This window comes from Drosophila gunungcola, unplaced genomic scaffold (genome assembly GCF_025200985.1).
Source record: "Drosophila gunungcola strain Sukarami unplaced genomic scaffold, Dgunungcola_SK_2 000001F, whole genome shotgun sequence".
Classification (NCBI taxonomy): domain Eukaryota; kingdom Metazoa; phylum Arthropoda; class Insecta; order Diptera; family Drosophilidae; genus Drosophila; species Drosophila gunungcola.
In genome coordinates, this window is record NW_026453197.1 from 14,489,017 (window position 1) to 14,512,389 (window position 23,373).

At 40.2% G+C, this 23,373-nt stretch overlaps 1 protein-coding gene across 5 annotated transcripts in view; it reads left to right on the plus strand.

The window, feature by feature from the left end:
* The window catches only part of LOC128262173 (dual 3',5'-cyclic-AMP and -GMP phosphodiesterase 11), a 42,859-nt gene extending 19,872 nt beyond the window's left edge, over window positions 1-22,987 (plus strand). For 4 of the 5 annotated variants that reach the window (XM_052996270.1, XM_052996269.1, XM_052996271.1 and 1 more), the window contains exons 2-17: window positions 6,529-7,041; window positions 10,006-10,504; window positions 12,221-12,367; window positions 12,844-13,282; window positions 13,846-13,985; window positions 15,326-15,476; window positions 16,920-17,075; window positions 17,435-17,956; window positions 18,542-18,718; window positions 19,974-20,060; window positions 20,119-20,286; window positions 20,350-20,459; window positions 20,519-20,707; window positions 20,769-20,985; window positions 21,046-21,129; window positions 21,184-22,987. In XM_052996270.1, the coding sequence (XP_052852230.1) occupies window positions 6,849-7,041; window positions 10,006-10,504; window positions 12,221-12,367; window positions 12,844-13,282; window positions 13,846-13,985; window positions 15,326-15,476; window positions 16,920-17,075; window positions 17,435-17,956; window positions 18,542-18,718; window positions 19,974-20,060; window positions 20,119-20,286; window positions 20,350-20,459; window positions 20,519-20,707; window positions 20,769-20,985; window positions 21,046-21,129; window positions 21,184-22,332 (4,428 nt within the window). In that variant the 5' untranslated portion in view covers window positions 6,529-6,848 and the 3' untranslated portion in view covers window positions 22,333-22,987. The remainder of the gene's footprint in view (window positions 1-6,528; window positions 7,042-10,005; window positions 10,505-12,220; window positions 12,368-12,843; window positions 13,283-13,845; window positions 13,986-15,325; window positions 15,477-16,919; window positions 17,076-17,434; window positions 17,957-18,541; window positions 18,719-19,973; window positions 20,061-20,118; window positions 20,287-20,349; window positions 20,460-20,518; window positions 20,708-20,768; window positions 20,986-21,045; window positions 21,130-21,183) is intronic. The other variant, XM_052996274.1, reaches the window with a different exon arrangement.
* Window positions 22,988-23,373: the final 386 nt, after the last annotated feature.

A 23,373-nucleotide genomic window follows, 5' to 3' on the forward strand; every position in this document is an offset into this window, starting at 1 on the left:
GAAACCAGCTGAGCCGACTAAAAGGTTCCTCGCAAAAGTAAAATTCTATGAAGCTCCAAAATAAAATTAAAATTACAACGAAATTAAATATGCCATCGCCATCACATACGGATGTGTATTTTTGCAGAAGCAACTCTTGTGGCTGGAACAACGTCTGCTGTTGTTACAGCTGCTTTGTGTTTATTTGCATGTGTGGCAACTGTTATTTTGGTTACCTGTGTGTTATCAGTTCGTGTTTTAAAATACCGTGGTTGATGCAGATTGTGTGTTGGCTGTGCGGTTTTATCACAGATGCTCCTGTTGCAGTTGAAGTTGCGTTTAATTGCTGGCAAAATGTGGGTCCAAAGACAGCTTTAAGACCTCTCGACCTGGCCAAGTCAAGTCTTTTTCAGGTGCATCCACTTGCTGCCTCTTTGGGTGCAAGGATGCATGTGTTTGCGAGTGCTTGTGCTTTTGCCGCATAGTATGCAACGTTTGCTGTGTTGGCCAAAAGTGCAGAAAGCAGGCATCAGAGTGTAGCAGGCCAGAAGACCTCCAGGAGCAGCAGCAGCAGCAGCCTTTACTTTATCTTCTGGCCTTGACTGGCACAAAACTATTTTGTCTTAATTAGAGCTGCCAAAGCTTTTGCCGGTTCTACGAGTTTTCCGACTTTTCCTCTTGACGTCATGCAAATGCAACAGCAGCAGCAACAACCAGATTTTCCCAGTGGTCTACCCTTGTTGTTTCGGCTAATTTTAGCCGACAAACAAAAGCATTGAACTCGCTTTGTTTCCTCCTCCATCGCGAGTTGGTAAATGTCCACGCCGAAAATAGAGTGTTTACTTAGCTCTACCAACTTGACTAATTGACAGTCACCAAAAAAAGGAAGTCCAGCCAAAAAAACGACCATCGGACATCAAACCTTCCAGTCCGTTTGACTTTTTCTTTGTGGGTGGGTGTGTTCTAACCCCATTCATAATTTTTCTGGGTTCGAGTGTATCTAATAAAATTTATTTTCTACTCTTTTATTGTCAGGTAATTTAATTAATGATTGTTCAGTTGAAATTGTTCAAATATTTGTTCATTGAGTGCGTGGCTGGAAACAGGCAAAGTGATAGGCGACCTTTCAAATTGTACAAACCATAGATAACGGTGGTGTGCTATAAGGAAGTGCTGTGATGGAAGATTAGTTATAGGAGATCTTAGAAAAACAAATAGAAGTTTTCAGTAGTAGCTTTCAATCCATTTACAAAAATTTAATTTAGATATTCATATTTAGCCAGACACAGAAAATATTCTAGTATTTGCGAACAGCACAAATCCCAAAGCAGCCTAGGTATATCCCAAAATCCCCATGGCGTATACTTGATTTTCCTTCTCTTTTTCTATTTTCTTGTCTTCTGACTGCTTGGCAGATGAAAATAGTTTAATCAAAATCTTAAATGGAGCATTTAAATTCTTGGCAAAGCTTTGACTTCCTGCTGCATGGCGAAGCACGCAGAGATTGTCCACCTCCCCTCACGACCTTTTTGGCCACCCAACCCCGCCCCTTTCGATAGACAAACAAACAAACTAATTTCGCCCCGCTTAGTCATGCTGCACCATGTTGGACTGGACATGGCTCTGGGAATTCGGTAGTGGGTTTTGGCCAAGCGGGAGTGGAGTGAAGTGAAATGAAGTGAAGTGGTAGAGGAATTGGGAGTGGTGTCCCCAAACCGAACATTCCGGCGACAAGCGCAATCAGCGCAATAACACTGGAGCACAAGCAGAAGAACAAGGCAGTCTCTGGCAGCCTCCGACTGTTTGACCTTCATTGAGGGCTGCACAGAAAGAAATATTGGTGACTTCAATTATAAAGTTTGGGGGCAAAATGTTGATTACCTTTCTCAATTTAAAGCAAACGCGATAAATTTATTGATTTAATAGCTGTGTTTTAAGAAACCAAATTTATTAGTTAATAAGAATTCAAAATAATTGTTAACTTGTTTTTTTTTTCTTTATGTAATAAATATTTATTTAAAAAAAAACGACTATTAAATTAACCCAATATTGACCGTTCCCAAGGTATTTTCTTCCTGTGTAGCGCTAGCTTGGGGGATGAGTCTGGATGTGGTCGTTTGAATAGTCAGAGCACGTTTGTCATTGGTAATTTCGAGGATGTCATAATGATAACTCAAATAAACGGGGCGAACATATGGGAAGGAGGCGAAGATGCAAAGAGGCAAATGTTTGTTTATAATTTATTTTTAGACCAAAAGTCCTGACCTCTTCCTGCTCCTTTTCAGCGACCTCAGATATTAAACAGAGACCTGTGCAAATATTTATCCGGCGGCTCACGTAGTTCACTTCGTGTAATTGATAAAAGAAAAGCGGAGGAAAAAAGGGGAGTCTGTCTGCGAAAGACTGTAGACGGAAATTGAAATTAAATTCCGGAAAAAGTAGCTTTGAAGTGGTTGCGTTCAACTAACAAATTGTCATACAGCATTCAGCAATATATTTGTATTAAAAAATGTTACATAATCCGCTCCAGTTCTTGGGAAGAAGAAAAAGAAGTGTAATAAGTTAGCCGCAACGAGATTTATGATAGGAACTTACTGGCGACGCCTTTTGCTCGCGCATACAATTTCAATATTTCTTCATCAGGCTAACGGAGTGAAGGAGGCAAGGGCGTCTGGGGTTTCTGTGTTAGTCAGTAGAAGTAAATTGAAAATCTTGCTCAAGTAGCTGACAGCATTTTGTAGCTGGCTTCTTCCATTTTTTTCGTGTCTGTGGATGCGTTCAAATTGGAAATGCGATACGCAGCAAAAAAGCTAGGGGAGTTGGTTTGGCACAAGAGAATAGAAAGTTGCTCATACGCCCCGTGGTCGGCAGGTCTTTAATGCTTCGCTTAGCCATAAAATGCGAGTGGGAAATAAATAACACCAGCATTCGCGTCATAAAAGCTGACTTTAATTAAAATCATTCGTTCGAACAACATGCAATTAGATTGACTCTCCTACTTTTCTCTCATCTGCCACTGGGATTACATGTGGTTTAATAAATGGCTTTGATAGCGCAGAAAATTCAGTTCCAAAATCAATAAAAAGGGGAAAACATATTTTCAGTTTTAGTTCGCATCAATTAGATTTTGGCAAATCCGTTTTATGACTGCGGGATATTTGGAAGTGCTTTAAACTTAAAATTTGATTCTATTCAAAATAGTTTAATACATTTTTTAATTTGATGCCAATAAAATCTTACTCGTTAAACAGTCAATAAAATTCAATGTCAATAAAAGTTTTAATTGTAAATGAATGTATTTAGGAAAACATAAAAACATTATGACATTATAACAATTCCCAGTTGCTTGCAATTAAAATGTTTTTTGTTAAATATATTTTTAACTATTTTATTGCTACTATTGGGCATGCAAACTGTTTTATTTTACTGCGGCGTAATAGTGGATTCCACCACTTGTATAATATTAATTTTTTGCCATATTCGCCCCTCAGAGTTTGCCTTTTGCCGCCAGACATATGAGAATCGTTTATGGCTGCCATTTGGATAACTTTTTCCTCTCGATGACCTTGAGTCCATGCATGAATACGCGTTACAATATGCATACGTTCATATATGAATAAGCTGTGTATATTAAAATATTGACTGCCAATAGTAAAAGTAAGCAATAAGGCACATGTGTATGTGGTTATGTATAATACATAATCTATTTTATATCTCTGGGATAGTTTATTGTCCATTTAATTTGAATTGTTCTTGCGCTAAGTTACAACTTTGGAATTCTTACATTCATAACCTTTTAGTAATGTTATTTTAGCATTTTTTTTTTGATAAGTTCGCAACCATATGTGAGGGTTGAAGTCATCAAAAGAGTGGGGGTGGTTTTTCTCCAATTTACCCCCTTTAACTCTCTCCCACTTTCGATGTTTACCAAGCTGATAATATAATTCACTACACGAGCCACATGTGATAATGAGATTTATTTATTTATTCAATTTAAATTGCCAAAGTTCTCTTTTTCCGCTCTCTCGCTCTTTGTTTTTCGCGTTATGTGGGACAAGTAACATAATTCACAAGCAAATGCTAAAAAGAAAATTTAAGCATTTTTCTCTCCCGCTATTTAACCAACGCTTTGGCCAGCAACAGGTTATTGATCCAGGTCGGCAATTCGAGCATTGAGCATAGAGCGAAATGCAAATAGCATTTCGGCTCGTCCTTTTGCCTGGTACTCCACTAATCGACGTTTGGCTAGTTCATGACGCGCCAACGCCGCCGCCTAATGACAGCTTTTCCCGCCTTATCCCGCCACATCCAGCTTTTCCGCCCCTCGTTGGCTTACGCCATCTTGCCTCCTCTTTGTTTGCTCTGCCACAAACACTTAGAAAAACTGGGCGAACACTGATACTCGGCAGCGGGCACACACACACACATCGATAAACGCGTAGATATATATAGTATATGGCTTTGTTATCTGTTATCTGGCCCGCCTTTTGTGCCACTATCAACGGTGTCAGCCAAATGCAGACCAAAACCGAATTGAGTTTCGCACAAATAGTGCACTTGGAAAAAGCATGGTCATAAAAACGTATAAAACAATTTAAAGTTATAAAAGCATCTTATTTGTAAAAATGGTCATTTGTCGTGAGCTAAAAAGAATTGTTTAAATACAAAGTTTGAAAAAATCATGCATTTATTTAAAAACTATTTTACTGAACTAATTACATTTTCAACAAACAAATTTATAAATATTAGTGAAAAAACAACTGCATAGTAGTGTATGTGTAGTGTAGTATTTTTTCTGTGCACATGGCGTGCGCCATTAATGAACATCGTTTGCTTATCCAGACTGACCCCCACAATGACTTCCCCTCTCATCACAATGCCTTTACCTATGCTATTGAGAGTACTTTTTGTTTCCCATTCGTTCCCTTGCTCTCGTTGGCGTAAAAATAGTTTTTGTCATTTTGTTTTTGGTCCTCTTTCTCCTTTGGCTACCAGTTGCTAGGTGTACAAGGATAGAAATGCAAAAACCATGGCGAAAAATAAAGAGAAGCTACAACGGTGCGTATGGTTAATGGCTAGACAACGCCGCGTATGAGCAATGGGGCATATCAAATTGATCAGAGCTGGCTAAAAACAATCTATGAGCAAGACAAAATTAAATAAAAACTGAGTTACAATGAAATTTATTAGGAAGCACTTATGATTGATTAATTGTGAGCTTTGTGGCTATCATGAACGTTATAGCAAATGGTATATGTACCCATAAATTGATTGCATTTATTTTATTAAGTTCAATATTCAAACTTTTACAAATTCTTTTTGCCAGTATATGTTAACATCCTTTAAGCTGTGTCAGGAAAAATTACACACAGCTATTCTCATTGTCTATTCAAGTGCGAACAGTAGCAGAATATACATAGTTTCAATAGCAAGTTGTGCAATCCTTGCGAAGCCTTCACTTCACAGCTGCCAAACGCAGAACGATGATTTTCCATTGTTGCAGAACGGAAATTAAATCATTTCCGCTGTCAACTATCGCTGGCCCCCAGCCATGCAACAGCTGTCAAGCGAAAGGGTGGCGAAGGTTGCGTGAACGATTGAACCAAATTGATGGAGATCTGCTCAAATGCTCATGGCAAGTTGCAGTCACTAAATTCAATATCAAAATTGTCAAACATACATGTTTAACGTGAAGGGAGAAGGATGTGTGGGAGGAGTTGCGAGATAGAAAAATAAAAAATATGTGATCTGGATGTGGAAAAGCGGATGAAAAATAGGATGATTGGGGGCAGACTATGAGTGGATTGGTTGCCAAAAGCAAACTAAGTTCAGTGTCTGCTCAATGCAGTAATAGAACCCTGCTTAACCACTAATCAGGACAAAACGAACGGGTAAATTTCTCTTTTTCAATCACATTTTGAATTATAAGAACCTGCTGTTATCACAACCCAACAAATTAAATTGAAGTCCAAAAAGCCTTTTTCAATTACTTAATAAATACCTACTTGCAATTAAAATCTGCTTGACCGCAAGCCACACCAATCCTTTCAGAACATTCCCATCCATTTATCCCTTCAATACCCACTCTCAACGCGTTTTCCTGCCATTGTTTGCTTTTGGCTTTTGCGTACTGTTGACGTTTCAGCGATGGCAGGCGCTTTGGTCATGTTTATTTTACTTAACTGACATTTTACTGTGGGCTACGTGTGCAGCACCCCAGTCTCTCGTCTCCCGAACCCGCTCGAATTCCCAGCGACATTTTGGAGTCTTGTTTGTTCATCAATTGGCGGCCTGTCTGACGCCCCGTTCCCCTTGTCTTGGCCAGTTGACTGTTGGCGACCCCAAAAGCGTTAATTGAATTGCCTCTCTCGACATCGTGGAGCTTTAAAAACTATCAGAAAAATAAGACAAACTGAAGTGGTAGTCGGGAAAGTCTCGAGTTACTCTGCGGCATATTTGGGGACAAAAACTTTGAGTCTGCAAAGTTTGGTTGAGCACGTGAACTAGGGCCATGCATAAACATATTTATTCAAAACAAAACTCCAACAGGTCCTGATGAAAGTTTCATCCTCTCGCTAACTGAATAATTGACAAAATAAATAAGTTATTATGAAAGTGAAACAGAGTGAAAACAAAGAGACGAGCGTTCGCAACCAAAGTGTGCAAATTAATCGAAAATTCGACAATTTCAATTGGCTGACATCCTGCGGCCGTTTGGCGGCAGTAAAATCAACAAAATTGATTCCACAACCTCAACAACAACAGCAACCAAAAAGTACAGTTTACGTTACGCGGCTGAATTGCTCAAGTTTGACAAAATTCAGTTCATTAAAACGGAGGGTTTAACATTCGCATTGCTGGCGGGCCCCATGGGCCAAGCGGCAAGTATGTGTCGATTTCGGGGTTGTCGCTACAAAAACAAGAACAAAAACAGCAAGCAACAACAACAACAACAGCAACAGCAGCAGCAACAACAGCAACAACAACAGCAACAACAACCAGCAACACCCACCCACAGTCCTCAGATTCAGCATCATTCTGAGATAATACCAGCAACAACAGGTGAGAGAGTGGCAAAGGCACAAGTTTTGGTCATGTCTCGAATTTGCATAAATATTTTGTCTCACAAACTTCAGAACATACAAAGCAAGAAAACACCAAGATACCAAAGAACCAAAGAACAACAGTGCTTATTTTATACCCAAAAGCTCTTTCCTTTTTCCCCATTCAACTTCCGCTTTTCCACTTTTCCACTTTTCCGCCTTTACAGCTACCCAACATCGATCCGCCTGGCACCAAAAAAAATGGTTCTCTTTTGCACATTTGCCAACTTTCAATTTGCATTTGGCTGCACTCAAAAGCAACAATGCCATTTACACACTGGTCCATATATGCAAACGAGTCTATGCAGATATATGGTATTGTATGCGGCATCATACTCTTTTAAATGGGGTCTTTAAAAATGCTTATTGAAACTGTTTCCAAAATAAAGGGCATTTATAAAGAAATGGGTATAAGAAATATTTTAAGTTTAAATTTTCTCGCTTTTTGTATTAATATATTAATATATAATAAAATCTTGGACTTTGTGATTTGTGATTCTTTAAACAACAAGTTGACAAAAATACTAAAGGCCTCTTTAAACATCTTCTTTTTCATATGAACAATTGACTTCGAATTAGGTATAATTGTCAAAAAGGTCATGGCTAAACTTTGAAGTGCATAAAATATAAAAAACCAAATTTAAGTCATATTCAAAGAGTATTAAACTTGCTATCGTATCTCAGTCAACTCTTGATCCTTGTCTTTTCCTGCTAAAAGTAAAATTCCATTACAAATGTTGTATAAAAATTTGCCATTCGCCTGGCTCGAAGCGGTGGGCGGAAGGGGATTGGGGGGCCAAAGTAGGTTGAGGGGCCATATGAATGTCTTACATAAAGCTGACGCATCAAACCGCAGCAAAGTGTTGGCGGCAGCGGGGAAACTGGGAAGCTGGGAAGTTGGGAAACACCTCCCACACCTCCCACACGACTTCTCTGTCAACTTTTCATATGACTTCGAGTGCAGGAAATAGCCAAAGGAATTCAGGGGGGTGGGGGAAGTGTAAAAGTGCTGCAGCTCTGCGCCAAATGTTTTGCAGCAGCTTAAGCATGTTGCATGTTGGATGTGTGCAAGGCAAATGCAGCTTAAAAGATTAAATTCCCTCTCTCTCTGAAAAAGGGGCGCATAACATGGGTGGCATGTGTGTGCCAGTCTTCTAGCCTTGCTATATAAATTCCCCACTGCAGCACTAAGTAGCCGACTTTCAACTTATTGAAAAGCTTCAAAGCGAAAGACAAACGAAAAGTGTCTAGAACCCGAGAGAGAGAGAGAGACCTTCCAGCTGCTTAGCATGGAAATTTATGTCTGTACAGGGAAATTCTCGGGGAAACAAATCGTGGGGGAAAAGCTGAAATTAATACTAAAGTGAATATTAAATGGCAACGCGAAATTGGCCGCAGGAAAAGTATGCTAAAGTAAATTCAAATTAAATTTCGTTTGTTATAAATTTCATTGATATAAATAAATAATGGAGACAAATTCAATGAGAAATCTGGCATGACATCAAAACTATTTTATAGCAGTTTAAATTAAATTTGTATAACAAAATAAATAAATTGCACAATAGAACTGTGTACACTCAAACAAACATAAAATAAATACAAACACTTCCATTGTTATTTATATAATAGCCCTAAAATATAAGCAAACTGAATAAAATTTCCACTTTAACATATATACATAAAAGCAAACCCAATACAATATATTTCCTTATTTACTCCAACTAAAAATAGAATACTCTAATGTATTTAATGGTAAAAAAAATATCCTTGGCTTTTATTTTATGCCAGCTTAGCCCCACAGTCAAATTGTCAAGCGACAGGAACAAGTAGTTTGTTTATTTCTTTTGTGTGAGTTAAAAAGGTGCACATAAATCATATTTTCTATAGAATAAATAAGTCAGACACAAGCAACGAAAAGGGGAAAATAGAAGGAAAGGAAGGGAAAAGGAGAAGAGGAAGAATACTTCTTTCGCATCCTTGAGACACTCATCAGTGGGTTACTCGTTGTCGTGTTTATATCTATTTTTAGCACTTAATCAGGCGCTCAATGCTGCCATTACAGACGCTCCAGACACTCCCTCACATGCACACACGGAGTCAATATTTCAAGGAAATTGCCAATATTTCCGGTTAATGGTAACCGAAACACTTTGGGGGGCCTCAACTGTCAATGTTATTTATTGCGTTACGCATACGCCGCGTATGCCATGTGTGCATGTGTGGCATCTACGTGTGAGCGTCTCACTGAGTTCCCTTAAAAGTCACTCCTTGACACTTAATTGTTCAAAGAAGGACAGAGACAGCTCCAAATTGATGAGCTGAAAAAGCAATTGAACAAATTTATGTCATTTGCTCTCACAGCCAAATTGCTGAAATTGAAAAGAAAGCAGCGGAAAATCGGCGAGTATGAGAGTCATGTCAGTTGTGGGGGCGTAGAGAGGGGCGTCATCATGGTCACGTGCCAAGTGTGACTTCCCCTAAAGGATATGACCCATTTGCATTTCAAATGCTTCGTCAAGCGAGAGAACGATGGAAAAAAGCTCATAAAACTGTCAACACAATGCAGCCGGCAAATTACACACGGTAAAAAAAATAGCGGAATGAAAAAAATACAATAAGTGCTTGTGGTAAGATCATTTCAAGCAAAATCAAATCAAGAATAAAACGGTATTGTTTTGAGCTATCACGATAATCTGTATAATCTATTTTGCAATAAGTTTTATTATTATACATTTTTATAATTATTCTGTATTTCCCAGCATACCATTAAAATAAATTTCCCCAAAATTTTGACATATAGAGTATTTTTATTTGATCACTGTGTAACAGTAGCAAACATGTGAGGAGGGACAAAAAAACAAATTTAAACTCCGCTCAAAACGAATTAAGTATTAATTTTGCCATTACTTCTTCCTCGTTGCAGGCCTGCATTTGCGGAGCATCGAGGAGCCAGCGACGACGCCGCTTCAGTTCCAGGCGGCGGGCAGGATGAATGCGGAGCAGGGGGGCACGGGGTACGGCGGCTACGGTTCCAGCGAGCACTCGCTGCTCATCGCCACACGCCACGCCGGTGTCCCCCTGCCCCTCGCCCAGCAGCAGCCACTCCCCGCCCACTATCAACCGCTGAGCCACTCAGGCCCAGCCCCACCCTCCTCCTCCTCCTCCACCGCCCACTCCACATCCGCATCCACAACCAACGGATCCTCCTCCGCCGGCGGCGGCGGACTGCAGACGCCGTCCATCTTCCCGCAGCAACAGCAGCAGCAGTATCCGGTGCAACAGCAGTACCAGTACCAGTACCAGCACCACTATCACCACCAGGCCACGTCGCCACAGCATCACAGACCCTACGATCCGGAGCACGCGCGGATGGAGGCCTGGCTGGACGAGAATCAGGAATTTGTACAGGATTATTTTATAAGGTGAGTCGAGATTTTGTCACCTACATTTGAGATAATATGGAGAATTGCAACTTAAGTTTAAAATTATAAACTAAAAAAGTATACAAGTCAAAAGAACAAATTTGCAGCACGTTGATTAACTTTCTAAACAACTAGTTTCCAAAAGAATAATGCGGGTTATGAAATTCTTCGAGTTATAGAATTAATTACACACAACTAGTAAAACAGGTAAAAATGGTTAGCCAATTTAAAAATATAAAGCTCGTTTTTATTTAGACGTAACGAGAAGGAGTGATCATTTTAATATATAAAAAACAAGAGATTTTATAGAACATTTGAAAACTTGAAGATTTAGAGCACTTAAATAGAAAGGCCAAACTAACAACATAAAAAGGTATTAATAGGTATAGTAACATAAAGTTTTCAATCTAAGTACAATAAATAAGTTAATCCCTTGTGCGTAAAACGTTTCTAGATAGACTTAATTTATTTATTTAATGTACAAGCTATTCCGGACCAAATTTAAGCCCAACCATATCGAATTCCGCTTTGAACAACACAATTCGCCAATCGATGACTCTTCTATTAGGCAAGACAGACGGAAAACTAACCGAATCCTTGTAGAGACATAAATTGCATCTGCCTACAAGCGTTTTGGATGAACCCATCGAGCCAATAATCTATTTTGCCCATCGAACGGGTAAATTCTTAAATTTGAAACTGCATTGTCAGTTGACCCTGTCGTCCGGCAAACAATCGGCCATATTTATGGTTGAGGCATGGGTGAGTGTGCGGTGTTGGAGGGGATTTGGCCCTGGGCGGGGACAGCTCGTTTCCGCTATAAACCGGAAATTGCCTTTGCCACAGCAGGACATCTAGGCCAGGCCGCTAGCAAAGCGGGTTAAGGGACCTCAGTTGTCTATGACACATAATAAAAATCACTAACAACTAAAAGCATAAATTGGGCTTTATTTTCATGGTCGAGCAGGCCAACGTCCGCGTTGCTCCATCCTTGGCTCCACAGTTCCACTGGTTTTTTGGCCTGCGGGGCGGTCATTAAACGAGGCTGAAAAAGGCTTCATTCTGTTTGTGTGTATACTTTGCATAAGAATATGCCGCATGTCCTAAACAGTTCCTTCCTTCCTTTAAGTTGCCCCTTTCGTTGCCCACTGTGATGTGCCCTTTCAAAGAGAGTTTTATGTTTTTCCAAAAGGCTTAAACGGAAAAGAAATATTAAGACCGAAGTATTTATCAAATTTAAAATATATAAATTATATAGCGTTTGTTAGTATATATATTAGTAATTTAAATGATACTAAATGCCTTTATAATTGCAATAAAAATATTATCGCCAATGATCTAAATACCATTTTAAAATTATCTTTTCCATTTTAACTTACTTAATTGGTTTTTAAAAATATAATATTGATAGAATATTTAAAATCTCGGCTCCGTTTCCTAATTTCCACTCACTCGACTCTCCAAAGAGTTGTGTGCTGTGATTGTCTGATGGTTTTTGTGGGGCTTGGTAAGGGTTTTATGTCAAAAGCGCGTGCCCATAAGGACACATGCTGAGCAGAGCGGGGTAGCCTTGCTGCCTGAATATTTATGAGTTTGGCATTTTATTAGACAATTTTATGCGGCACATGCGTCGGTCGACCAGCGGCGATTCATTTGCGATTTTTAATAAGATTTTAATGTTTTTTCTAACTGAATTTTTCGCCTTTTTTCCCACAGGAAAGCCACACGTCAAACGGTGGATGCATGGCTGGTCTCACATGCCACCTCGGCGGGCAACGATGTGGTCAGCAGCACCTCACCCACTCACGCCAACGGACAGACGAGCTCCTCGAGGGGCGGATCCGGAGCCACCACACCAGTGCGGTAAGTAATCGAACGGGGTTTAATCCAATTAATTATTGGAAGTATTTTGCCTGGTTGCAAACAGATCGAATGTGCAACTAAAAGCTTATTACAAAGAATTTCCAAAGTAATGTACAATATACATATTCTAAAAGTATTCATGTTTGTTAATCCATTTAAACGTTGATAAACTAAAGACAACTTGTAAATATAGAAATGTTCACACGTCTCACCTTTATTTACAATCCTAATGTGTGTCCTAACAGGATATCGTGAAAATGTTCATGTAAATATTATTGATCACTAGTCAGACTAAAACGTTTTTCAATTTTCTGTTCCTACGCTCCACAGAAATTGCTGTAATTTTCTTAAGGTCATTAAAGTCCTTCGAGCCTTTAAAAATGTATAAATGTATTATTCAAAATAATAAGTAAATGTTTAGAAAAATTTTTCTTTATTAATTATTGATACATTTTAAAATTGTTATTTTTTTTTAGAAAAATCTCTGCTCACGAATTTGAGCGCGGTGGACTGTTAAAACCGATTGTCAATACTATCGACGGCACGCCCACATTTTTGAGCATTGGTCCGCCGATGGACAACGGGGGCGTGGGCGGTAGCTGCGGCAATCTGCAGAATGTCGGCGGCGTCGTGGCCGGTCAGTATCAGTATCACCATCAGCAGCACCACCACCACAACCATCAGCATCTGCACCACAGCCAGCACAGTCATTATCAGGCGGGCGGAGCCGTCGGCAGCAGCAGTTTGGGCAGTTCCAGTGGCGTCGGAGGAGCGGGAGGAGCACCCGCAATGGGGGGCAGCGGTGGAGCCGGAAATGGCCATCAATATCAATATTATCAATGCCTCCAACGACCACAGCGGCTGTCACGCAATGAGCTGAAACAGCTGGACGAGAAAGAGTTGATTTTCGAACTGGTGAGTACAAGAAATTGATAATCAGATATAAAAACAAATACAAAAATTTTAAAACTTGGTACCTAAGCCCCTAAATCAATTGAATTCAAATGTATACCAACAAAATATTAATGATAATTATATTCAAATGGATGACTTTTCTGTTACAAAAATATCTGAATTTTTAACTAAAACCATAAAATTATAGAGTTTTTATAGGTTCTTAAAGTATATCCATTTCAGAAATTGTATGACACACCCCTTTATATAAAAATTATTAAGTGATGATTGAGTACGCGAATGAGTAAAATTTCCCTAGAATGTGTAACCATTGGATATCAAATTGATTGTTCGCGCGAATCTCGATAGTTCGTCAATGACTGTTTGTTGAGTTCCGCAAACGTGTTTGTTTGTTGGCCGCATTTGCCTTTGTTGTCGGCCCATTGACGTTGTTATCGGCAAACACTCCAAAGACGTCAGTCACACTCTGTATTTCCCCATAGCTTTTTCTCTTCCAACTGCAACTGCTTATTTGAGCTTATCAGTCGTGTAAATAATCGGACTTTGTCTATCATCGCTTCCAGGTAAAGGACATTTGCAACGAGCTCGAGGTGCGCACTTTGTGCCACAAGATACTCCAGAATGTGTCCATATTACTGAACGCCGATAGAGGATCTCTGTTCCTGGTGCAAGGACGATGCAATGGACCCGATGGCCTCAAAAAGTGAGTGAATGTTAAAAGTAGGAGAATAAAAATCAATACAGTATTGACGGAAAATTTAAGTAAGGGTCAACTGTTTATTTCGTGATTTAAGAGTTTAAAAGTATTTAAACAGTGCTAAGTGATAGTAAATTTCGGGTATTATTGAATGATTACCAAATACTTAAACTAAAGTTATAAGTTGGAAAAGTTTACCAAAATTGCATTAAAAACACATTCCCAAATTCAATTTTCTAGGAGAACTTAAAGCGTGATCTCTCTGAATTATTTAGTTCTGCCATAATTTAAAATAGAACTGCAATGAAGACATACATTTATCATAAATCACCAGCATTCCATTAGTTCAAAAGTGGAATGGGTGCAAACTCATATAGCAATCAGCCAAGCTATCCTCCTCGTGCACTATTTTCAACAATTCGTTGATGACTTCATATGGCTGCATTTTTGTGGACATTGTGGATAGTAGTGCTCCGCAGTGAAACCAGCTCAGCTTCAACTTTGTCTTGGCAACATTTTTATGGCATTTATTTTTGGCATTTTATGAGTGTATTGCGTGGAAGCTGCTGCGACTCCTTCTCCGCCCGAAACTTCCCTTATAAATGCCATAACCCTGGCACAAAACCTGAAGAGGGCTTGGTGGGGCATGTCAGCCATTTTGTATGCATCGTATGACGCCATTTTGCTGCCAACACTAATTGCAATTGTCTGCACGCGCATTTGCCAAATGCATACTGCTGGGTACAAACTTTTTAAAGCCAAAGGAGAGGAACAAAAAAAAAAGCTAAGGAAAAAGAGACAAGGCACTGAGAAACAAATGGTTTTAATGAGATTCAATAACCCAACTTTTAAGAAGGAACATTAAGGTAGTTAAAATAAATTATACCGATTCATAAAACTTTATTATAAAACTTGGAACTAGGAACTCAATCTTTGATTCACAGTGCTTTGAATAATTGAATTGTATCTTTTGAGTATTCTATTCTATTCTTTCCTGATAAATTTATTCTTTAAAACATTTTTTTTATTAGAAATTTAAGAAATATTGAACATATTTTTGGAAAGGTTGTTTGCTACAATTTAGTTATGAATTAGTTAAATATAATAATAACATAATATTTATTACTATATTTAATAAATGTATTTTAGTTATTTGTAAATTAAAGATAAATTCACAGGATTATAATTGAACATAAAGTTGAAAAAAATTATTATTCATGACAGCTCTGCTTTTCTCAGTGGAGCCGCAAAAACTTTGCATTGTGTCCGATGACAAGAGACGATAGTTGCCGGCTGCAACACAATTTATAATTTTCAACTTTGGATTATTTCTCTTTCTGCCGCAGATGCCTCGTCTCGAAACTGTTCGACGTGTGCCCCCGGAGCACCGTGGAGGAGATGGAGCAGCAGGACGAAGTCCGGGTGGCCTGGGGCACCGGAATCGCCGGTCATGTGGCCGAAAGTGGGGAGCCCGTCAACATACCAGATGCTTACCAGGTCAGTACGTTAGTACCCGAAAACAAGTACTATCTTGAAATAAATTTGACAAATTTGAATGCCAACTGGGTCATAAATCAACCTCAGCTGTGAGAGTTGGAGATTATTCATTCGATTGTAAGATTTATGGTGGCAGATACCAAAACGATGTATGTGTATGCTGGTCTTTAAGTTTTCAATATTGCTCAATGAACTCGGTGAAGTGCACCAGCACTTTTCACATTTTACCCAACTTCCGCCTGCCCACTGCCACAAAATTTTCCCATTTTTTCGGCAGTTTTTCTTCGGCCTGTCTGCCAATTGGAGCGTAATTAATCTTACGAAAAGACAAGGCCGTGTTAGGCATGTTATATCACCACGATATGGAGCGGTCCGAATGCTTTTATACTTATTCTGTTTTTGCCATGACTTTAAGCTGGTCGGCTAACGATAACAATTGCGGCACCGGCTCCTCAAAATGTTTTCCTAAGCCATACTAAGCCAATGAGTGTAGATAAACTCCCCACAAATACGTGACGCACAGACAGATCGCTTGTACTTGTGCTCCGTGGATGTGGATCTCCATCTCCTGATTGTTAGCACAATTAATGAAGGCCTAAATTTGACACTTACCGGTACCAGACAACGCGACCAGCGTACAGATACAGATACAATTGCGCCCAATACACCTAAAGCCAGACGATTTTTGGTGCGAATGGGGCGCATTATTATCAGACACACCAGTTACGCTCGGGTGCAGATCTTTCAGTCGATCCCAGTGGACTTTTGACTCGGCTAACAGGCTAGCCAAACAAATGTCAGCCGGCAGCGACAGTCGCAGGCGTCTGGAAACTGATAAACCCCAATTTTTGGGGGAGAAAGGCAGCCGGATCATGAGGAATGTGTGCCAAGAGGGCCTAAAATAGAATGGCCTGGCCAAAAGGGGAAAAAATTGATACAGAACATGTCTTTGGTTGAACTTAATTATCAGTATTATTTTGAGATAGAAAGGTAGACAAACATTTGGAACAAATTGTGTCGAAATAAAACGCATTGTGAAAGAGAAATATTTTTAATCGAGAAAAAATTCAATATGATGTAATAATATTGTTAAATAATTAATTCAAGCTTTTCTTAGACATAACTAAAACAATCTTTAAAAAAATGTATAAATACGGAAAATGAACAAACCTCATTCTCATTCTCAGCATTTAAAAAAAGCCATTTCGAAATAGGTGGATATTATTTTATTTTTTTTAACTCCTGAAATAAATAAATAATTGTAAGATATAACTAAGAAAATCTTTTGGTCGTCCTTAAATATTTTATACGTGAAAATAGAATGAGGAAGTATCTGAACCATTTATAAAGGCTTACACACACAAAGATTACGTTAACAACGAAAACTCATTTAAATACTAATTCGTGCACAAATTAATTTCGTTTCCGCCGATTTTCCCGCAGGATGAGCGATTCAATTGTGAAATTGACTCGCTGACCGGCTATCGGACGAAGGCCTTGCTCTGCATGCCCATCAAGGATTCATCAGGGGATGTGATTGGCGTGGCGCAGGTTATCAACAAAATGAATGGCGAGTGCTTCTCCGAAATCGATGAAAAGGTGAGTGGTCCGGATGACGAGTACGTCGATGAGGGGGCAACGGGTGCGGAAACGGGCGCATGGGGCCATGTGGAGATCGCATGACGGGGCAGTGTCTGATGGTTTCTTTTGTTCCGAATAAAGCCGCACATAAGAGCTGCACCCACCCTGGCAAATTGCATTCATTATTCAACAAAGGGGAAACTTGTTAAGAAAGCTTAGCAGAATGTCAGGCAAAATGCCATCAGGGATTATCCGAGATGTGTGTGCTGCGGCCGCCAGTGTGGGAGTCTCTCATAATTTCATGGCATTTTGCAAGTTCTATTTTTTGCCACTTTACTGTTTGAGTAATGTTAATCCTGTGCGGCAATCCCTTGCAGGTCTTTGCCTCGTATCTGCAGTTCTGTGGCATTGGACTGCGAAATGCGCAGCTGTACGAGAAATCTCAACTGGAGATCAAGCGGAACCAAGTGCTCCTGGATCTGGCCCGCATGATCTTCGAGGAGCAGAGCACCATCGAGCACATGGTCTTCCGTATCCTCACCCACATGCAGAGTCTCATCCAGTGCCAGCGGGTCCAGATCCTACTCGTTCACGAGGCGGACAAGGGCAGCTTTTCGCGGGTCTTTGACTTCGAGGCCAATGACCTGAGTGAGGAGGAGGCCACCTCGCGCACCAGTCCCTACGAGTCGCGGTTTCCCATCAATATCGGGATCACCGGACATGTGGCCACCACCGGCGAAACCGTTAATGTGCCGAATGCCTATGAGGACGATCGATTCGATGCCAGCGTGGATGAGAGCTCCTGCTTCAAGCACCGCTCTATTCTGTGCATGGCCATCAAGAACTCGCTGGGACAGATCATCGGTGTAATCCAGCTGATCAACAAGTTCAATGAGTTGGTAAGTGCGCAAGATGTTTTTGATAATATATTTAATAGGGGGTATAATTATACAAGCATTTAAAATGCTAGCATGGACTTCTAAAAGTAACAACTTATGAGTTTTCTTTTTATTGAGAAAAACACATAGCAACTATAAGAGTTATTTATGATTTTTATGTAAATGTATCAAGCCTAAGAACTATTTAAGCCTTTTTCTTATGTACATCAAAAATAAAAGCATTGCGCTGTAAATCATTAAATATATATCATTTAATTGTAAATTAAAAGTATTAATGTTCTTTTAAAAATTTTTGGAGTCCGTTTAAACGTTCTAGTTAGAAATAAAATAAATGCTGAGGCTGTGTTGTTTACCATGTTGTTTATTTTTATAACAGCTGATTTGCTTAAATACTTTAGTTTAAAAATGTATTAAAATTTGTATTAAATTTTGTTTGTAAAAGAGGAGTTACGTATTTGATTAGCTATGACTTAGAACCATTTAAATTCGAAAAGAATTTATATAATTTGTAAACTCAAAATGTCTGCCTAATTAGAGTTAAATCGTTTGCTTCCAATTCTAAACTACTCCTATCTGCTCCCCCAGGACTTCACCAAGAACGACGAGAACTTTGTGGAGGCGTTCGCCATCTTCTGCGGCATGGGCATCCACAACACGCACATGTACGAGAAGGCCATTGTGGCAATGGCCAAGCAGAGTGTCACCCTGGAGGTGCTCAGTTACCACGCATCGGCCACCATGGACGAGGCCCATCGGCTGCGGGTGAGTACCGCTCCACTCTTTATTCTACAATTTCCATTTAACACTCTACATTCCGTATTCCCGTACTCCGTTCCGGATTAAATTGCCCTCCCGGGTGCCGTTGCCGTTGTTCGTTTGTCCGGAGGCCAGTGAAATGCTTAATTTTATTTGCACTCACTTAATTTGGAAGCGAGGCCAAGAGGTCGTCCACTAGTTTGCTGTCTTAATTTTAACGCAGAGCCATAAATTAATGTGTCCTGCCGGATACCCACTTTGGGTGCTTCCCTGTTGCATTGTCTGCTGTACTGGCCTCACGGTTTTTATTCGTTTATTATTTCTGTGTGTGACAGAAACAGCAGAAACAAGCTGTCGCTCTAAGCCACCACCCCCCGACAAAAAAAGCTTCAACGTGTTGACAGTTGTAATTAGTTTGTTCGCACAAGTATGACAAAAAGAAACTTTTCTACTGAATCGTGGGACACCATGCCAAGCCACGCTCGCTCTTCTTCGTCGGACATTCGCTGTAATTATGCTGGGAAAATTATGACCGCCTGTCGAGTTGCCCGCCAGACAAAGATGCTGGGTTATTAATTTTAATTAAAATTATGCCATACTAGGCTTTATTCGTACAACGAACGGAGGTGGAGAGACGATTATGGCATCAGGCAGGAAAACCCTTTTCCTGGCGGGTTTTTCCTTCCCGCCCTTGCTGTGGGTGCCTTGTCGGAAATATGTCAGAAATTTTGATAAACTTCTCGGCTTTGGTGGCTAATATAGCGCCATTTACATTCGCTGACAGCAAACAGATGAAGGTCCGGTGGCAGATTTTCATTGTGTATGCTTTTTCTTGGAGGCGTCTTGGTTTTAGACACATGCTGGTTTATTTTGAGGTGTGGAAAAAAAGTAGACGGTGGCTTAGGTTGAACAAATTTTGAAGTACTGTTGGCTATTCAAAGTTTGACACTTTTATTAATGAGTTAATTGACCAATTCAGCAATGAGAAACCATTTTAACTTCAGAGTTTAGATAATTGTATTTAAATGTTTAAGTTTAATAAAGGCTTGTTCTTATTAAAAATAATCGTTAAAATTTATTTTTAAAATATATTTTAGTGTGATTAATTTACCTTTTAAATGAAGATAAAAATTTTTAATTGGGAAATTTTAAAGCATTCCGTGTACAATTCTGTTTACTCAAGTTCTCTATAAAGTCATTACGCTAACTTTAAGTCGTTGTATGTTCTGAACAGTTTTTAAAATAAATAATTTATTTTTAGCGTCTTCGGGTACCTTCAGCTGTACATTTCCGACTACACGACTTCAAGTTCGATGACATTCACTTTGAAGATGATGATACATTGAAGGTAATTTTGGGAATCATGACCCAATATTAGGAAACGTTTTAATTCGTTCCTTTTTTAGGCCTGCCTGCGCATGTTTTTGGATCTGGACTTTGTGGAACGTTTTCATATTGACTATGAAGTTCTGTGTCGTTGGCTGTTGAGCGTCAAGAAGAACTATCGCAATGTTACCTATCACAATTGGCGACATGCCTTCAATGTGGCGCAAATGATGTTTGCCATTTTAACTGTGAGTATACAAATAAAATTGTATATATCTTAAATTTATAAATATATTATTTGTACATTAAAGACCACGCAATGGTGGAAGATCTTTGGTGAAATCGAATGCTTGGCGCTTATTATTGGCTGCCTTTGTCATGATCTCGACCATCGAGGGACTAACAACTCCTTTCAGATTAAGTAAGTAAAGTAAACTGAAGCTAAAATTAACACATTGTAATTGACTATTGTATTTTTAGAGCCTCATCGCCTTTGGCTCAGCTGTACTCAACCTCAACCATGGAGCACCATCACTTCGATCAGTGTCTTATGATCTTGAACAGTCCTGGGAATCAAATTTTGGCTAATCTGTCCTCCGATGATTACTGTCGGGTAATAAGGGTCTTGGAAGATGCCATTTTGTCCACTGATTTGGCAGTGTATTTCAAGTGAGTTTGGTTAAAATCTACACATTAAGATTTTGTTTATATTTTCATATATTTTGAACAGAAAACGAGGTCCCTTCTTGGAGAGTGTGCAGCAGCCGGTGAGCCATTGGGTGGCCGAGGAGCCGCGCGCCTTGTTGCGTGCCATGAGCATGACTGTCTGTGATTTGTCGGCCATCACGAAGCCGTGGGAGATTGAGAAGCGTGTGGCCGATTTGGTTAGCTCGGAGTTCTTCGAGCAGGGCGACATGGAGAAGCAGGAGCTCAACATAACTCCTATTGTGAGTTTTACACATATATCACAAAAATGTTCAATTTTAAAGGGTATTTATCTTGTCCAGGATATCATGAATCGCGAGAAAGAGGATGAGCTGCCCATGATGCAAGTGAATTTCATTGATTCCATTTGCTTGCCCATCTATGAGGTTTGTATTTGCAGTTATCCTATGATTCTTGTTAAGTAATAATCATATTTTCAGGCCTTTGCCACACTCTCCGACAAGCTGGAGCCTCTTGTCGAGGGCGTTCGCGATAATCGCGGCCATTGGATCGATCTGGCCGATGTGGTGAAAACCAAAACTAGTCAGGATCAGGAGTCAGAAAAGGAGCAGCAGCAGCAGCAGCAGCAGCAGCAGAAAATTGTGATATCGAACGGTGACTGCAAGGCGATGAGTGAAGATGAGGTGGCTGCTCAGGAAGCGGAAGTGCCAGCGGATGCCCACTGCGAGCAAGCAAGCGTAAATGGCCCCCACAACGTTGCCCACAACAGCAGCACCACTAATAAGAACCTTGCCGTCGCTTCTCATCCCACCAGCACCCAGCCCAGTGATGATGATGCGGATGCGGATGATGTGGATGAGCAGGCTGCCGAGGAGAATGGCCACGATGCTGAGGTGAAGGAGGCCTCCTGGAGCTCCAGCTCCAGCTCCAGCTCCTCGACCGCCTCCAGTCGCCTGTCCACTCCACCGCCCACCGGCGAGGATGACAGCACTCCAGTGTCGCCCTCGAAAACGCTGCAGGCCAAACTGGTGGCGGCCAACCTGAGTGCATTGCAAAGGCCGACCGCCAACCAGGTGTCAAGCCAAAAGCAGCGCTGCAAGAGCTGCGACCATACACGCAGCGGCCTGCAGGTGAGGAAGACCAGTTCGCTGCGAGGCGCCCAGGAACTGGAGACGGTTAGTAAGGCTAGGAATGGGACAAAAGCTGCTCTCTGCAAAAGCACGCCCGTGATCAACAACCACAGCCATCATCATAGTCACAATCACAGCCACAACCACCATCATCATCATCATCACTCGCATTCGCATCACAATCAGAGCCAGCATGGCATTGGGATTGGCAGTGCCAGCATCGGCGGCAGTGGGTTAATCAGCCTGACCACGCCTTTGCTGGCCACGGACAATGATAGGATACCAAAAATTGTGGGCAAAATTGGAAACCTCGATGGTCTGCCACTTCCTTTGCCGTTGCCCTTTGCCAATGGCATTGGAGGCCCACAAAATGGTATTGGCTTGCCCTTCGGCAGCTACCAACAGCCCCATCATCATCATCATCATCATCATCTCCTGGCGCGTCGTCATTCGGAGACAAACAGCAATGGGGCCACCGCTGTGGCGGCTGAAAAATAAATACATCCCAATCTGGTGTGTTCCCAGAAACTGAACACTCTAAAACCACGTGTATGATGTTTAAAAGTATGCAACCTAAAAGCACTCATATTGGTTTTAACTCTATTTGAAAAGTGTTTTCTGGATCTGCAACACACTAGCATATCTTCAATATGTACATAATTCTATCCATCTCACCCAAATCGCAACCACTTATCATCTTGTATATAAAATACAACATCCACTTTGAGCAACAGTATCGCAGTGCAGTAGGAAAGGATAGTGAGGATTAACACATACCATAAGCAAATTGTGGCACAGCAATTTGATAGCCTACAACTAAAACTATAACAAAATAGAAAGATTCCTATAAACGTATGTAAATCGTATATATACTTGTGTATGTGTATATTTTGATCTGTGCGTGTTTGTAACTTAAACCTTAGTTCGTACCGTCAGCGTTAGTTAATGATAAATGATAAAGCAAAGAAGTCAAATTCTCTAGATGTTTAAGCACCAACCAACAAAGGAAGCAAAACAAAAATTGTACCAAAAAAAAAAAAAACAAAACAAAATGGCAGAGTAGTGGATTCTCTAATTGTCGTTTGCTTGCAAGTAACGCTCATCTTCAATGAAAAACACAGCAAGGATAAAAGTATTGTAATGTCCCGAAAAACACATACATATACGACGAGTACGACTATATAACTTTGTATAACTACTGTAAACGTTAGTTAAATTATCTCTATGGGTACCAAAAGTCAAACTTTAGTAGCATTAACCAACCGCTTAGTGATGATGTTAGCTGTCGAGTAACAAAAACAAAAACCGAACCGATCGCGAGACTAGATTATAATAACCAACCTTAATACAACCGCAACCAGAAAACAAAACAAACACTAAGCGCTTTGTTTCTCCCCATTTCTCTGCGCTCTTTTCGAATTTAAATAATTGTAATGTTATGCGATAGTAAGAAATGTATTTGTATCTACATATATGTACTTCGATGGCCACAAAGGGCTGGCCTAATATGCAAAACCCAGACCATCTCGGGAGCATCTC